This window comes from Arachis hypogaea, chromosome 1 (assembly GCF_003086295.3).
Source record: "Arachis hypogaea cultivar Tifrunner chromosome 1, arahy.Tifrunner.gnm2.J5K5, whole genome shotgun sequence".
NCBI classification, from domain to species: Eukaryota; Viridiplantae; Streptophyta; class Magnoliopsida; order Fabales; family Fabaceae; genus Arachis; species Arachis hypogaea.
Window position 1 is genome coordinate 104,613,553 of NC_092036.1, and position 18,324 is coordinate 104,631,876.

The 18,324-nt window shown below is 30.2% G+C and overlaps 2 protein-coding genes and 1 non-coding gene across 3 annotated transcripts; all 3 read right to left on the reverse strand.

The window, feature by feature from the left end:
• Nucleotides 1-2,197: 2,197 nt before the first annotated feature.
• LOC112706423 (SNF1-related protein kinase regulatory subunit beta-2) lies at nucleotides 2,198-5,134 on the reverse strand. Its single transcript, XM_025757725.3, has 4 exons — nucleotides 4,624-5,134; nucleotides 3,661-3,839; nucleotides 3,417-3,579; nucleotides 2,198-2,734 (listed from the first exon to the last, which is right to left on the reverse strand). The coding sequence occupies exons 1-4, from the start codon at nucleotides 4,801-4,803 to the stop codon at nucleotides 2,408-2,410; spliced, it is 849 nt and encodes a 282-aa protein (XP_025613510.1). The 5' UTR covers nucleotides 4,804-5,134; the 3' UTR covers nucleotides 2,198-2,407.
• A 6,401-nt stretch (nucleotides 5,135-11,535) lies between these two features.
• LOC112706431 (uncharacterized) lies at nucleotides 11,536-15,292 on the reverse strand. Its single transcript, XM_025757731.2, has 2 exons — nucleotides 14,959-15,292; nucleotides 11,536-12,084 (listed from the first exon to the last, which is right to left on the reverse strand). The coding sequence occupies exons 1-2, from the start codon at nucleotides 15,218-15,220 to the stop codon at nucleotides 11,768-11,770; spliced, it is 579 nt and encodes a 192-aa protein (XP_025613516.1). The 5' UTR covers nucleotides 15,221-15,292; the 3' UTR covers nucleotides 11,536-11,767.
• Nucleotides 15,293-17,034: 1,742 nt separating this feature from the next.
• Nucleotides 17,035-17,106, reverse strand: TRNAW-CCA (transfer RNA tryptophan (anticodon CCA)). Its single transcript has one exon. It is a non-coding gene; the product is annotated as a tRNA-Trp (tRNA).
• Nucleotides 17,107-18,324: the final 1,218 nt, after the last annotated feature.

The window sequence follows — 18,324 nt, forward strand, 5'->3', positions numbered from 1 at the left end:
ACAATATATATTGAAAGTAATTTCACACTACAATATATCACAAATAGGTAATGACTTAAATTTAAATATGAAACATTTTTTATTTATGCATACATGATAATACCATGGTCTATAAATACTTCATAGATAGCATATCTTATAGAGCTCCGAATGATGAGCACGAAAGTTGGAGAGTGTGGTAGTTTGTATCCACGATATTTGTCTTCTTGCAACGACGCCTCATAGGAAGAAAAAGAATTGTTGTAAAAGCTATCAAATGAAAGAGTAATTGGTAAACGAATGATATTTTTTTCTATAGCATACATGGTCTTTTATAGTGGTAAAATAAAAATGGAAGGAATTAAATTTTATATTTTTATATTAGGAATAGAATTTGATATTTATCCTAATAAAATTAATATTATTATCAATATAAATGGGTTAACAACTTGCCACTAATAAAATCATTGGATAATGAATAAGAATTAGAAGGATATGAATATAATTAAAATGAATATATAATTAAAATATTTAAAAATATTTTTGATTGATAATTAGTTTAATGATGCATTAAATATTGATTTTATATAATTATAATAAAGATATTTTCCTAAATTAGTATAATTATGCATTATTCATTAAAATAATTAAAAATATTTTTTATCAATAATTGATAAGTAGTTTAATAATGCATTAAATATTGATTTTATATAATTAAAATAAAGATATTTTCCTAAATTAGTATAATTATGCATTATTCATTAAATGCATTCATTTTGGAGGGAAAATGGGTTCACGAGAAAGTGACACCTCACTTTCATCAATTAGGGGAAAACCCAATTTTAGTATATTAAGTAGAAGTAGATTGGTATAAATTATAATAAAGTATATAATATTTAAAAAGAAAATAAAACGAATAAGAAGAAAATAAAAATAAATAGAATAGACAGAAGACTACAATAAAATAAATTGAATGTGAGAGTTTTTTTTGTACATTTCATATCACATCCGTTTCGATAATAATAATAATAAATAAAAATACGTCAACTTGATATTTAAGAAAAAATGATGAGATAAAATTATAATACAGTTCTAAAGTAAAAGTTTAAATTAGAACATAATATCATTACACAATATATATTGAAAGTAATTTCACACTACAATATATCACAAATAGGTAATGACTTAAATTTAAATATGAAACATTTTTTATTTATGCATACATGATAATACCATGGTCTATAAATACTTCATAGATAGCATATCTTATAGAGCTCCGAATGATGAGCACGAAAGTTGGAGAGTGTGGTAGTTTGTATCCACGATAGTTGTCTTCTTGCAACGACGCCTCATAGGAAGAAAAAGAATTGTTGTAAAAGCTATCAAATGAAAGAGTAATTGGTAAACGAATGATATTTTTTTCTATAGCATACATGGTCTTTTATAGTGGTAAAATAAAAATGGAAGGAATTAAATTTTATATTTTTATATTAGGAATAGAATTTGATATTTATCCTAATAAAATTAATATTATTATCAATATAAATGGGTTAACAACTTGCCACTAATAAAATCATTGGATAATGAATAAGAATTAGAAGGATATGAATATAATTAAAATGAATATATAATTAAAATATTTAAAAATATTTTTGATTGATAATTAGTTTAATGATGCATTAAATATTGATTTTATATAATTATAATAAAGATATTTTCCTAAATTAATATAATTATGCATTATTCATTAAAATAATTAAAAATATTTTTTATCAATAATTGATAAGTAGTTTAATAATGCATTAAATATTGATTTTATATAATTAAAATAAAGATATTTTCCTAAATTAGTATAATTATGCATTATTCATTAAATGCATTCATTTTGGAGGGAAAATGGGTTCACGAGAAAGTGACACCTCACTTTCATCAATTAGGGGAAAACCCAATTTTAGTATATTAAGTAGATATTTAAACTCTTTGTATTAACAAACATTTGAAACCCGTTTCATAGATTGACAAAGGCATTCCTAATAACATGCTCAATCACCTATCAAAAGTACCATATAACCAATGAAAACGTATTCTTCGTCGATATCGGCTACAATGTAAAACTGATTTTCCAAGTTCCAACTACGTGTTCGTGGCCGTGGACATAAGAATAAATTAAAGAACATGTAATAAATTATTTTCCTTCTTTTTTAATGTGCAACAAAAATTCTTAGAGAAACGCTTCACCATCACCATATATGTAAGGATGCCGATTTAAATAGTCTGACAAATCACCATCAAGCAACTGCATAATATGTGATACAATATCTACATTCTTATATTGGCCCTTATCGAGGACTAAGCATTTCTTTCTTATAGGTGTATGATACTTTACTTTAAGCTTCTATTGAAGACTATACTCCATGTCATTCATGTTTTACCTCGGCAGAGACTTGTACAGCACCACAGTGACGTACTTGGCAAGAAACCGATGCGTTGTGCCAAGCGCAACCACTGAAGGAGTGCTCTTTCTTTTCTGCATGTAAAGATGATTGAGCACTCCATGTTGAGGTCTTGACATAGGAGGTTGCGTTTCCATATTTGTCACTGGAACATTTAGCAATGTCATTTGCAAGTGTGGGGGAACCAATGGTGGTTCCTTTGCATAATCATCAGAACTAAGCTGTAAACTGCTATAACTTGAGTCTGGTGATTGAGGAGGTTCAAAACTAGAGATGCTTTCAATGTCCTCAGGAACATAATCCTGCATATATCAAACAAAATAATGTGTCTTGATTTAGACATACCACTGCCAGAAATTGTAAACCTTTACTGCAACCATTTCTGAGTTACTACTATAGTGCCATGAAAATAATTGAAAAATATGGAGCTGCATAAAATTGGAATAACAACAATTTGTGTAACGACAGAAACTATAACAGAAACCATTCCATCCACATTAAAAGGTTAGCTAGCCAGTGATCATAACTTATGCTTAGTTACATTTTAAAAAGAAAAATACGAAGCAACATGTTATTGATATAAGATAATTAACCAATTCTCTTAGTCATAGGTAGTGACAACTGTTTGTGGTATAGCATCATAAATCATGTATTCTGTTCAAGGCCGTTCAATGTTAAATACAATTCTGTTATGTATTATTGAGGGGGGGGGGGGGGAGGTAAATGAACAAATGATTCATAGTCCCTCATGGAACAAAATTGCACAAATCCTAGGTTATTGAATCTGAAAAATGAAAAGGCTAGCCCTTTTAGAACTTGATCGCAAGGCATTTACTTTGTGAAATGTGCACATGCCATTAATTATCATGTTATCGAAACAAAGCTCCACTTTACCATAAATTTGATATTAACAATGTTTTCTATGCAGATGGTGATCGTTATATACCAAGTTTGACTGCAATTTAACACTGTCAATAATAATACCTGCAAGTCTAAGATATTGTAAGCATTCCCTGCATCATCTTGTGTCCATGGCGAGTCCGGAGTGTACCTCCACCGTCCATCCACAATAAATCTATATTGGTAAACACCAGAAGGCAGTACCTTCATTATTGTGAAGTCTTTCCCTGACCTCTGCAATGGTATTCTGATCAACAAGGAACATCAGAATCTGACCAAGTTACAACAGCCTTTGAAGAAAAACATGATGATACCAGAGTTTCCAAACCTTGTTTTCCAACTATCCCATGACCCTTCCACAGCTACTTCTTTCCCACCATAACTCCAGGTAATCATTGTTGGAATTCCGAGTTCACTGTACATGTCTTCATACCCTGAGGTAGATTGCAACCAGGATTGACTTGGAATATGCATCTCATCTGGTCTCTGTAGTGGAACCACCGGAGCCTATGAAAAGAAAAGGAAATGATTGTCAAATGATGAAACATAGATTCTCAATAACAATATATAAAACAAGGACCACACCTATAACATGAACCTGTACTCAAAAGGAACAAAATCAAGAACAAAGTTTAGAAGAGGGTAGAAACCAAATGGTACAACAGCATAAATTACAGATAATGAAAACTGCGAAAGCTCAAGTATCACAATCAGTACTGTCCCCAACTTGGGCAAGGAAGGGACAGCACAATTTATTCTTGATTCGGACAAGAATCTAGAAAGCTGTTTATAACGCTGTCCTTAAAAAAACAATTCCAATAGACCAATACCATAAGCAACTTGCTTCCCACTCAGCAAATTTTAGTTTGGTTCCATACAGTGATATTGGCCGCCAATACCAAGTCTTAGGTCCATAGGTTAGCATGTCATGGACCTCACCTCCTCTCTTGTTCCAGTGATCAAATTACCCAAAAATCACCACCACATGGTGAAGGAATTAGTGGAACTGTAAAGTATTAAATGAAATAACAAAATAAAAAGAGCTTTAGAAGTTAGAAACTTGGTTATCGACATCAGGACTTGCATCAAACAGGTGGTATGCGCAGAAAACAAAGTCTGTCTGAGCTTAGTGCAAAATTTAGGTCCCAAATTGTAACGAGTGGGAAGGAAAACATTGAATGAAAACCTGTGTGAATTGCTAATAAATGATATGGACAATCTACATGATTTGAAAAAGGGTTTTAGATAAATCCCAATAATAAAGAATTAAAGGGAGAAAAAGGGAACTTACTTGAGGAGCGAAGATGAAGGGAGAATGGGTAGCTCTGGGGCTTGTGGGTGGAGATTGACCCATCAATTCGGTGGGAGGTGTGGGAAGAGTACCCGAAGAAGAAGCTTCATCGTCTTCGTCGTCTTCTTCTGAATGAGTAGCACCGTTATTATTATGATTATTGACATTCACATTCCCCATGGTGGGAAGAGAAGAATCGACGTGATGAGTGATGAGTAATATACTAATACGAGAATGTGATTATTATTCTGCGAATAAAAATGGAACTTTAAAAGAAGCACTTGGAGAGTGGGAAAAAAGGAGTAATAATTAGAAAAATTCTCCGACGAGTTAGGAACATGGCGATCATTGTGGTGACGTCATCACATCATGTACTGGTATGGTATACTATGCATCTGTTGGTGTCGGGATCCATTGGAGCCACTGCTAAGGGGGCAGCTGGTAGTTTTCCCTCTCCTCCCTCGCATCACCATTCACCACACCTCCTTTCTTTTTATAGCAATTTTCCTCCAATAATTTCATCTTTCACAAATTTAATTATCAAATTAGTTTTTAAATTTCTATTTTATTATACAAATTAATTATCACATTGTTAGTTTACATAGAGTGATTTATCTAATATTTTATTAAAATTTAACGTTAAAATTGATATATCTAACTAAATAAAAAATTAAATATTAATTTGGTGATTAAAATTTTTTGAAAATTAAGTTATTTGACTACAAATTTTTTAAGAATCGATTTGGAATATTATTTTTTTATTTTATATATAAAAAGTAATTTTTTATTTTTGATAAAAATATACAAAAAATAATATCTATATACATATATATACAACGTTATTTATTTTAATTTAAATTTCCATCTTTATATTTGAATCGTTATTTTGATTAAACATATTCTTGTTTTTTTTGGTAAGATTATACATATTCTTTTGAAGAAGAAAGATCTATCTCTAGTGTTGTATTGTATTCATCACCCAAATATATAAATGATCAACTTTACTTGTGAAATAAAATAAAAAATAAAAGGTTTTTTTTTACATGAATAAAAAGGGTTAATAAGATGTGTTGTCCTCAGTTTAGAAAAGGCTATATGTATGGGGCGAGGCAGCAGTCCAGGATCCAAATCCCGTAGGTCCATGGGATTATGATTGGATCTATATTGGGCTATGCTTATAGATCCATGCTTTCTTCCTTACTTCCTTTGTTTCATTACTTCTTTATGCAAATATGCTTACTTTATTGACTCTTAATTGATCGGAACGTCACCTCACATGACATTCTTCTTCAAATAAAGCGCTTCACGGACGGAAACTGTCCAGAAATTAATTTCTATATAGAAACGAAATTAATATAATCCACTAATATTGGCCATTGGTAGGAGATATGTGTCTGTGCTAGCAGCAGTTTTTTTGCCATTTGTGAAAAACATGAACTGATGGAAAGTTTTTTTCAATTTGTAAAGTGGGTTTCAAAAAATAATTATACTTTTCACAATTTGAGAAAAAAAAAAAAAACTTCTAGATCAATAGTTACTTTTCACCATCTGCGAATTGTGTTAGCTATGTTTGCAAGTTGCGAAAAGAAATATAACTAGGTGCTCATGCAGGAGTATTTATTAGGTTATTAAAAATATTAATTAAATTTGTCTAGTTTAACATATATTATTATATTGTGTTATGAGTTAGTTCCACATCGTTCGAGTCATGAAGGTTTTCCTTCATTTACTAGTATAAATATGCGTATGTACCTTTTTTGTTTATGAGTTGAATTGATTGAGTTATATATTAAAATAAGTTGTGTGCTCATTTTTCTCTAAGCTTTTTGAGAGTAAGAGGTGCACCATTGGCTTAGCCAACTAAAATGGATTCTTGGCTACTTTCACCATAGTGGAGTTGTTAACCTCGCTAAGATTGGTGGCCCAAGCGACGTCCTGGCGTCAGTTTGGTATCAGAGCAAGGTCGGTCGTTGACTTGCTCCAGTAAAATTGTTCTTTTTTTTTCTTATGCCTTTTTGTTGGTGATTATCATTCATTCCCATCATCATTGGTGCATTCCCATCATCATTGTGCATCATCATAACATCGACACCAAGCATCAACCTCATTGCATAGTAGTAAAAGATGGCTCCAAAGCGTAGAACTACTCAAATTATGTCGTCAAGTTAAGGAGTTGCAAGAGCAACTTGCAAAACATGAAGCTGCTCAAAATAATCATGGCAGGCAGAGTGATGACAATTCTTCTAGTGAAGAAGATAATGCAAATCCATTTCATTATTCTTCTTCGTCTGAAGATTTGTCCACACGAAGAGCACGATATAACATGACTCACAAAGGTAAAGACTTAGGAATCAAAGTTGATGTTCCTGAGTTTGAAGGGAGACTCCAACCAGATGATTTCATCGACTGGCTTTGCACAGTAAAAAGAGTGTTCGAGTTAAAAGACATTCCAGACGACAAGCGCGTGAATCTTGTAGCAACCAAGTTGAAGAAGCATGCGTCAGTTTAGTGGGAGAATCTCAAGCGTCAGCGAGAAAGAGAAGGAAGAAGAAAGATCAAGACATGGGAAAAAATGCGTCATGAGCTCAAATGCAAGTTCCTTCCTGAACATTACAGACAAGACACATTCATTAAATTTCATAATTTGAGGCAAAAGTCGTTATCTGTGGAAGAATATATAATTGACTTCGAAGAGCTGCTTATGAATTGTGACATTCAAGAGCCTGAAGAACAAACAATTGCTTGTTATCTTGGAGGACTGAACACAGAAATTTCAGATGTCGTTCAGCTGCAACCATATTGGATCTTGAATGATGTCATTAGGCTGTCATTAAAAATTGAAAAGCAAAGAACACAGAGGAATAACACTCAGTCGCCGAAGGACAAAGAAGTCATCCTTGATATTCAACAAGTGAAGACAGGAATTTTTAAGGGCAACAAGGAGCGTGGATCATCAGGTAGAAAATGTTTCAAATGTCAAGGTTTTGGGCATATTACTGCTGATTGTCCAAACCGAAGGGTTATCACTCTTGTCGAGAAAGAGGTTAATGAAGAACCAATTCAGGAGAAAGAGGAGGAAGGTGAGGTTGACTATGTTATTGAAGAAGTTCCACCCGATTGTGGAGAAGCTTTAGTAGTTTGTCGAAACTTGAATACTGCAAGGGTAATAGAAGATGAGAGTTGGCGACGCCACAACATCTTTCACACAAGATGCACTGTTGAAGAGAAGGTTTGCAAGGTCATCATAGACAGCGGAAGTTGTGAAAATGTTGTTTCAAATTATATGGTAGACAAACTGAAGCTTCCAACCGAGTTACATCCTCATCCTTACAAGTTGCATTGGTTAAAAAAGGAGAATGAAGTTAAAGTAACAAGGCGATGTTGTGTCCAATTTTCTATGGGAAGCAAATACAAGGATAAAGTATGGTGTGACGTCATTCCGATGGACGCGTGTCATTTACTGTTAGGACGTCCTTGCCAATATGATCGTCGAGCTATTCATGATGGTTTCAAAAATACATACTCCTTTATCAAAGATGGCAAGAAGATCGTATTAACTCCGTTACAACATGTAGATGGTCAAAAGAATCAAGCTGAGCTATGTCTTTTCACATTTTTCAATTACACTCACCAATGGAATGTTTTGCCAATACAAGATGAGCCTTTTTCAACCCAAAGAGGATAATGTAGGAACCCTTTCCAACCCAAGAAGAATGATATAGGAGCATTTATTAGGTTATTAGAAATATTAATTAAAGTAGTCTAGTTTAACATATATTATTATATTGTGTTATGAGTTAGTCCCACATCGCCCGAGTTATGAAGGTTCCCCCTCCCCTACTAGTATAAATATGCGTATGTACCCTTTTTGTTTATGAGTTGAATTGATTGAGTTATATATTGAAATAAGCTGTGTGCTTATTTTTCTCTAAACTCTTTGAGAGTAAGAGGTGCATCCTTGACTTAGCCAACCAAGGTGGGTTCTTGGCTACTTTCACCATAGTGGGGTTGTTAACCTCGCCAAGATTGGTGGCCCAAGCGACGTCCCGGCGTCAGGTGCTCATGCATCGTATCTGATCTGTATATTCGCGGTGTTTATCCGAATCCGATTTGAAAATTGCGGATATGGATCCGATTTGCAAGACTTTCGGATCGGATCGGGATCCGCACATTGATCGGATCGGATTGTGGATTTTGTGTTGGTAATCGCATATCCGCGTATCTGCAAAAATAAAAAATAAATAAATAAATATTCTTTTTATGTTTTATTTCAACTAATAATTATCATATATGTTGTATTATTTTAATTTATTATTTAATAAAAATATATTTAATATTACTTTAATAGTAAACATATTTAAAAGAATAGAAAAAATAAATTTTATTGATATTATATTAATAAAAATAAGTTTTTAAAAATATTTTTGTGTTTTGCGGATATATCTGATATCCGATTCGATCCGATCATGTGGATCGGATCAGATCGGATCCAATCTTAAAAACTACGGATATTGAATCCGATCCAATTTGATAATTTTAGTGCGAATTGAATCAAAATTTTGACTATATCCGATCCGATCCGGTCCACGTTCACCCTTAATATATATCATATATAGATATTTCATTTAACAGATCCATTTTAGTAAAAATATATCAATTTCAAATTCATATTAAATTTTTTTACCCGGTATGCACATCCATTGTATTGCACGAGGATTTCTACAATAAAAGAAATTGTCCTAATCTTATGGTATTTATAGAGTAAATGAATAAAAAAATACATGAAACTTTAAGATAGACAAATATACATTCTAATTGATCGAAAATATTTATTGTATTCCCAACAGATGAGTAAGGATAGAAAAAAAAAAAACCATATTATTAGTGGGCTTCTTGTCGTTAAATTTAGTGTCTAATTGGATAGAATGAAGAGGTGATAAAGTGGACTCTTTAGTGAGAATTAAGTGAAAATAATCTAATTTAATAAATTAAAAAAAAATAAAACTTCCCAATAAAATTGGATATTCCAATTTCTAAATAAACTCTATCTCTTAATTCAATTGTAGTGGCTTGCAAAATCGATAGATTAGAGGTAAAACTCAGTCCAGGTTCAAAATTAAATCAAAACTAATATATGAGGAGAATAACTTTAGTAATATCGGTGGATCTTCTGTTGGAGGTGTGACGAAGAGAAACAAAAAGAAACATCTTTTTAATAGTGATAAATGCTACCATAACATGGATGCTATACTATTAAAGTTACGAACAGTGAAAAATTCAGATAAATGGTTCTTACAACACTCACATTATAAAATATGTATACACTGTTGTGCCTTCATTGTTAATAGAAATTTTGGTTGATGCTGATTCATTCTCTATAGAAAGACATGCAAATATCAATGAAGAGAGAAATAGCAATGATACCAATATAAAGGTGATGTTGAAGTTGATTGTTAGAATAAATTTAGAATTTGTAACTAAAAGACATTGATAATTAGTTTGTACATTGATTTGGGATGTTGGGTTTGATGAGTTTGTATAACTTGTTAAAGTGATGTATAATTAGGGCACCCAATTTTATTTAGAATTTTTCTTTTAATTTGTCAAATTTGATTATTTTCACATAAACCTCACTAAAGAGTCTATTTTATCACGCTACACAATCACGTAGGCACTAAACTTAATAGAAATAGAACTTTACTAATGACACTTCACTAATGACGTGTCATTTTTGTCCATTATTACCAAGTTTTGGGACGTATATTGAGTATTTTGATTAATTAGAATGTATATTTGTCCATCTTAAACTCTTTCATATGTACTTTTGTCCATTTATTTAATATTTATGGCATAAAAATAATACAATGTAACAATTAATTTATAAAGTAGCCTCATTTATCTCTCTCATATGTTGACCTTATTTAGTTACAATCTTTTTTTCAAGTAATCAAATAATGCAAAGTATAATCAATAGAGTAATTGGATTAATCAACAAATATAATATAAAATTGCGTTTAGATAGGAGATTGAAACTGAGAGACGTAAATTGAGGGATAGAGATTGTGAGACTAAAACTAAATTAAGTTTTTATATTGTGTTTAATATAAAATGTACTAGATTGAGTTATGTTTAAGTATTATGTTTAGTTTAAGATAAATATAAATATTAAGAGTTAGATTTGACTCTATCTTTCTTTTTTAGAGACTAATAAAGAAATTAAAATTTTGTAGATCAATACTAAAATTTATTTCAAACCACCAAACACAATATAAAATTTTAATCTCTCAATTTTAATTTCAATATTTAAAAATAAATACTCCTTAAAAGTATTTGTAACCCACCTTACTATGATATATGACTATAATATAACAGAGAATTCTTCAATGTTTACAAAAATATTGTCGAATTTATCAAAATTCGAGTTGATTGAGGTGGGATCTATTCTTTTATATTTGATTTTAACAAGTGAAATATAGACTAACATACCTATATATTATAGTAACGTTTCTTTGATTTGTTGTTGCTGACTATAAGACTTTCAAAAATCTCGCTAACTTTTCAGTTGTTAGTTTTTTTTATAGGAGTGTTAGGGATAAGTAATTTTTGTATTTTGTAACTATTAATTGATCATTAATAATATTTTTAATAGTGTGAAATTAAATCTAATAGTATAGAATTATTTAATTTTTTTATAGTTAAATACTGACCAACTTTTTAAAAAATTAATAGCTTCCGAGACTTTTCCCTTTTTTTTTTATTTGGTTGAGCTGTGCTCTGCCGTAATAATGTTAGTTGAACTTCTTGTGCTTCATTAAGGTGAATACTCCATTAACTAGTTTTTCTTTGTTGAACAATTTTAGGACACTATAATTTTCTTCAAGACCAAAATATTTTAAAAAAAAAACAAAAATCTCAAATATGAGGCAGGCACGTATATATATTTTACAAATACAACAACAACAAGAAGGGTGCCATTTTTGTACCATGTATGGGAGGGTTTTGTAAAAGACATGCAATGCAACCCAATAACTGTGACTAAAGCGCCATCCTATAGGGTGCTCTCTCTTAGCTTACTAGTTACTAATATAACAATGCAAATAATAAATGTGAATGATTATAATATAAGTAAGTAATAACGAAGGCTTCAATTGCTGTGTTTGAATGGTGCGTGATGGAGCCTAATGTCTCCGGCAGAGTAGGTACGGATGCCATTCCCAAAGGAAGTGAGGCTGAGTTGCTGCTTCTTCTTCTGTCTCTTGTTCATCACACCACACATTGATCCCTTTGGAATCTCATTTATTTTCACTCTGCATATCTTTTCCAAGTTAGGAATTGCGTGCAAGTAGGAAGGCAGCTCCACCATGAAATCTCCAAACTCATCCGTCACGCCTACTGCTACCGCCGCCGTTCTGCCTCTCCGCTTCCTCCCATTGCTGTGGCAGTTCACAGCCACAGAAGCTCCTGCATATATATGAATCTTAGAATTAGCATTAACAAATTATAGATAGCTACTTACTAAAAGATAGATGTATGTTTTCGTGTAAAGTTATACAGGTGATCGCCAAAATATGAATAAATACACGTTATATTAAATAATTCAATCAAAATATCAAATAGGTGAGAAAGATGATACATGTCCGTACAAGAATGGATCCTCTTAATTGTTCAACAAAAATTGAGAGTGTAAAGTGTGATATTTAATTTTTTATTATTTTTTTTATATTTATTTTTAGTCTTATTTATAAAATTAATAATGAGAGATCACACTTTACTTATTCAATTGTTAAAAAAAATTAAAAGAATCAATTTTTTGTTCGTACAAAATTATTGAACCACTAAAGTATTGAAAAATGAAAATTTTTGGAGCAAGTAATATTTAATATATTTTTTTATTATTTAATCAGTATAAATATTAAATTATTTTTAATAAATAAATTTTATTAATTTATATATATAAATTTTAAAAGTATATAAATATAAACTATATTAATCTATTTATAAAATTTTAGTAAATATAAATATAAATTATATATTTTTTAAGTAAATTTTTTAAATTATTATTAATTAAGTACTAACTAAAAATAATAGTATTTACTAATTACGTAAGATTATTCTTAAAAAAATTTTAGGAGCCTTATTATTAGCTATTACCATCCTTGTCAACTTAAAAGTCATATGGCTGGCTTGCAATATATAACTTGATTTTGACCTCTTTTATGAGGTATTAATATATGATAATTCATATTTTATATATATTCAGCAATATAATGTGCTATGGGTCCATGACATTGATCAAAATCAAATATATAGCAGAAGGTGTTCTTTTCTCCTCAATGCAAAACATGCATGTGTTGTTCATATATTATTATTTTTTATCCATTGTCTTTGACGAATTATCTCTTTTAATTACATATTTTACTTACTGCTGGCATGTAATGATTATCTTATGAAGATCGAGATGAAAGCTTCTCAATTTTAAAGATTATCCCTATATTTGATGATATATCTTGGCACGCTATTATTTAATTAATTTGAGATTGAGTGCCATATCATTTTTCGTTATTAAACATGGTAGATATAACATAGTTGGCAAAATGTAGCATTCAATAAATATAAAGGAAAACGAAAATACAAATAGACATACGACGTATAAAATGTAAATATATATGCAAGGTGCATATTAAAGCCTTAATTTTTAAAAATAACATAAAAGTTAATTTTAAAAAATAACCTTTTTATAAATTACAGTATTTATATTTAGTAAATTAAATTAAAAATACTTTCAATAAACATAAATAATAATAAATATATTTTATAAAATAATTTTTAAAATTTAAAAATACTATAATATAATAGACATTAATATAAAAATTAAATTTAAATATTAATTAATGTATGAAGTTATATTAAACATTTTAATTTTAATAAGCATAAGTTAATTTTAAAAAATTAATTCTTAATTACTTTTAAAAGCATCCATTTATTTTAAAAACTACAAACATAAGTTAAATATTTTATCTTTTTGATTTACCAAACATAAAATAAAACAAAAATTTTACCAAATCGGATAAAAAATAATGGAATATTGTAACAAGACTCTCCCTTTATCATTACTATTTCACTTCTTTCTCTTAGCACTTAGCAGCAAGCATGTTAATAATAACTTAATAGTTAATAGTATCTATGTTATAACATATAACATACTATATACGTACAACTACTTATTTTTTTTTTTTTGTTAGAGACATCAATACATACTATATTATTACATTATTTAATTAGTTAAATTATAGAGCTTTAACAACTATATCTAGCACGCCTGAACCTATCATGAAAAGCAATCAACTACTAAAATGACCACACACACACAGTGAAATACTAATCTATATTTTACAAAATCATAAACTATTCATTCTTTATCTGATATTTAAAAGTATATCATTAACATTTTGAGTGTATAGCACCACACTTTATTGGGAGTGAAATTTATCATCACTTTAAAATAACCTTTTATTTTTTATTATATATCTGTTTCTCATTAGTTATAATTAACTAATTAATTATTTCCCTTGATGCCACTATCATGATAATAATAACAATAGAGAATTTTCCCTTAGATTGTTGGCTTTTCATGCATTATTCAAAATTAAATGGCACCATATATCTTTATTTCTTTTTCATTTGTATTGCAATCAATCATAGACATCTCAGCAGCCAGCAATAATAATAATAATAATAATAATATTCTCCAATGCGATTCATCAGTAAACATGAAACAAAAAGCTTTATCTTTAAATCGTTAATTTCCCGAAGTAGAAATTTTACCAACTTGGCGGTAAATCAAGACCTTTATTTTGTTTGTCACCAAACAATGGAACACCAACTGCCGAATTCGTCTATCATGGAAAATAATAGTATAACGGTCCTTCTTCTTCAATTCTTCTTATTCTTTTTCTTTTCCATTTCCATTTTTTAAACCGTAGATAGCAAGCTAAGAAGAACCTTATCCGCCCTATCTATGTAATACTTATTCTTTTCATCTTAATTTGATTCCATCAATATATAAAATAATGAAAAAGTAATAAAAATTTATGTGCAGTTATTTTTATGTGAAGTTGATAATCGAGAATTGTTAGATAACAAACTTCTGACAAATTATCTAATAGTTTTTAACTATCAACGAAGACAATTGTATATAAATTTTCACTTAACGAAAAACATATCTAAGGACGGGAGGATCCTAATATATAACCTTATTTATTTGATATATAATGTATGTATTAATGTGGAATATAATATAAGAAACAAACTTGATTAATTGAAAGTAAAGGGTACCTGGTATTGGCCATGCATGAGGTTGGTATTGATCTGGAATAGTGGGCTGACAATTAAGGGAGCCAGTGATGAGGACAGTGGAAAGCTTCTCCTCTCCATAGCCATTCATTTGCACTACTTCATCTCTGCTTGAAAACTCAAACAAAGGGTTGTTATTAATATCTTCTCCATTAGATGATCCAACCATGAAGAGGAACAGGATCAGCATAGAAATAAGGGTGTGGCAGCAGCACCGAAGAATAATATCAATGCAGCAGCTCATCGTCTTCAATTTGCGGTTCTTGTTTTGTGTTTGTTTTTTGTTTACGTAAAGATATATAGGAATATGGAGATCCAACACACATTTGAAATGAGGCACTTCTTCCTTCGCTTTTAAATAACACACTTCATTCCACCTATGCCCTCTCTAGTTTCCTAAAACTTCACTTTTGCCTTCTTCTAGGTTTGACCCTTTTTAATTATTATTATAATAATAATAATAATTTAATTTGTGTTACTATCTGTGAAATGACAAATTTATTATTTATACACCATATAATGTGCCAATCAAAGCTAAAACAAATCATGGTGGCATGGTGCTGAAAATCCAACCAATAATTAAATTTATAAAACTAAAAATTTAAAGAATTAAGAATTTAACTCAATCTGAGATAATAATATAATATATTTATATATAAATATATATGTTTTTTAAATTTTTTTATATTTTGTTATTTTAAACTAATTAATTATTAGAAAATTAAATCAATTTAATCGATTAAATGATCTTTTGATTGATTTTCCAATGTTTAATTAATTTATTACGATTTATTTTTATTTTAAAATAAATTGGTTTGATGGCTCATTTTCAATTAATCTAGTGAAATCGATTTGAGCTAGCTCTCAAAATTATGTTGGAAATCAATAAAACCTAATTTATCTACAAATTCGACTTGGTTGTAGGTTAGTTAATAGGAGGACGAGGACAAATAATTATGGCGATTGTTGATGTACTAAAGAGTTATTACAAATTATATATTTCTTGTCATTTTTTATCCTTCATTAATTTCCCGTTCGATCAATAATAATAGTATAATTTACCATGTTCACTCTATATAGTACTGCTGATAGTTATAGCTAAAAGCTAATAATGCTATTCATTGATGTTTGTTCTTGAAGGGCAACATAGGCACATAAAAAATTCAAATTAAATTTGAGGGGGTAAATTGGGTATTTCAGACAAAGGAATGCAAGCAACAGAAGTAAAAGAAGTTGGGAGTTAGAAAGGGAAGTTAAGGTATATTAGGTTGGTAGCCTACTCTTATCGTCTACGTATTCATCAGCTCTAAATTTCTTAATAATTTAATACAAATTAAGTTTAAGAGAAGCAAGACACTAAAGCTTTAAGAAGGGACAAGTGTCACATTCACAAAACAATAATATAATAATATTACTGGTGGCTAATCTTAGAGGTTCTCTCCACTTTTGATGTGTTATTTTTTCAAGCCTGTCCCAACGGTTTTTTCTCCATATATGCAACACAATTCTTGTGTAACTACTTTCCCTAAGTTAGTCCCCAACCCCAACTTCTATTTTCAAAACCAAACTAGAACCCTTGTTTAACTTTCCAAAATGTCAAAACTCCTTAAAACGCCTCCTTTTTAGAGTTCAACTTACTTGTTCAATCTGAAAGATAAAAATTGGTCTTTTCAATCGGTAATTTCAAACATTTGGGAAAACATAGCATTATTATTAATGTTTAAGCCCGTCAGCAACGCTTAAAATTCAATATATATTGTAATGATTGATATTCACATGATAACGCTCTTATTAAGATAGACATATTTGTGCCACGTCAAATATTTAAAGACATATAATTGCGGCTTTTATTTTTTGAATCCCTTCACTTTCAGGTTGCCTTCGTAAGTCGTAACTAAATGAGTCCTTTTTGTCACAACGATAATAACTTCAGAGCAGAATAATGCTTCATATTAAGGGGTAAATATGGATGAAACAGGGGCTTTATGTATAATTTTCGGAGTTACAAATTTCACATATGATATGGGCCTCGTATTGCAGTCTTGGTGGACGGGAAATTGAACCCGACGTGAATCGAACACGCAACCTTCTGATCTGGAGTCAGACGCGCTACCATTGCGCCACGGATCCACCCGTTGCAAAGATATGCATGCTTAAAAATGAGCCCATCATTACAATTAATTAGAGCAAATTTATGGGAGGTTAATGTATTCTGTTCTAAATTAATTAGTGGTTGTACATACATTGGAATTGGCAATCATTTTTTAAATAAGGGTTTAGTTAATATTTAGGAAGGTTTTAATTTTTTTTATTTAATAGATATAAAATAAATATATTAAAAATTTAAATTTTTTAAATTTTTAATAAAAAATTTAATTTATAATTTTAACCTATATTCTTAGGAGGATACGTGATAAATAAATCTTTTAAATAGAAGATTGAAATTGACATGAGTTATTATAGAAAAAAAATTATAGATAGCATAGTTACAAATCAAAGAGCATATTATTTGAATTTGGTCATTTTTTTTTGTGACGGAACATAATACAAAGAAAAAGGACAAAAAAAAGAGTAGTATTTCTCTTTAATAATAATGTCAAAATTATTAGGGGGCAGTAACCACTCTAGGTACACCTGCTTGTTTAAAGTAGTAGTCTTAGCCATTAAATCAGCCGCTCTGTTTACTGCGCACTGGATGAGCATTAAAGTAGCTCTCCAAGCATATCAAAGTCATTCCTAATCATGCTGGTTGTGCCTTGCAAAATAAGAAGAAACACGTTAAGATTATCAGTTTCACATATGACCTCTTTACACTCGCAATCCCAAGTCATAACAAGCCCTCTCCAAATAGCATAACGCTCACAATAGGGAACACTAAAAAGAGGTATACTGCAGAACGACCTTTTATCCAAATTCCCATTCTCTCTCTTATAATACATTCAAAGCCAGCTAATTGCTCATTTTCAAAAACGTTTGCATCGCAGTTCACTTTACAGACATTCATTGGAAGTGATTCCCAGTTATATTGCAAAGAGGAAGGAATAATATGTTTTTGGGTGGTAACAACATCAGAGAAATCTCGAGCAACATGTTTAACTAAGTGAACAATTTTTTCCTTACTCCATGGATCATCTTGATGGAAGATGTCATTATTCCTATCCCTCCAAATCCACCAAAAAGTCGCTGCAAAGAGAAACTCATTTTTGTTGAGGTTAGAACGAATCCAAGACACAAAATTCAAACTAGAGTCCTCAGCGGTCATTCCCAAGTTTAAACTAATCCAAATCTGACGAGTTTTTTGGCAAGTCCTAAAACAATGGTTAACATCCTCTAGAGCAAGATAACATC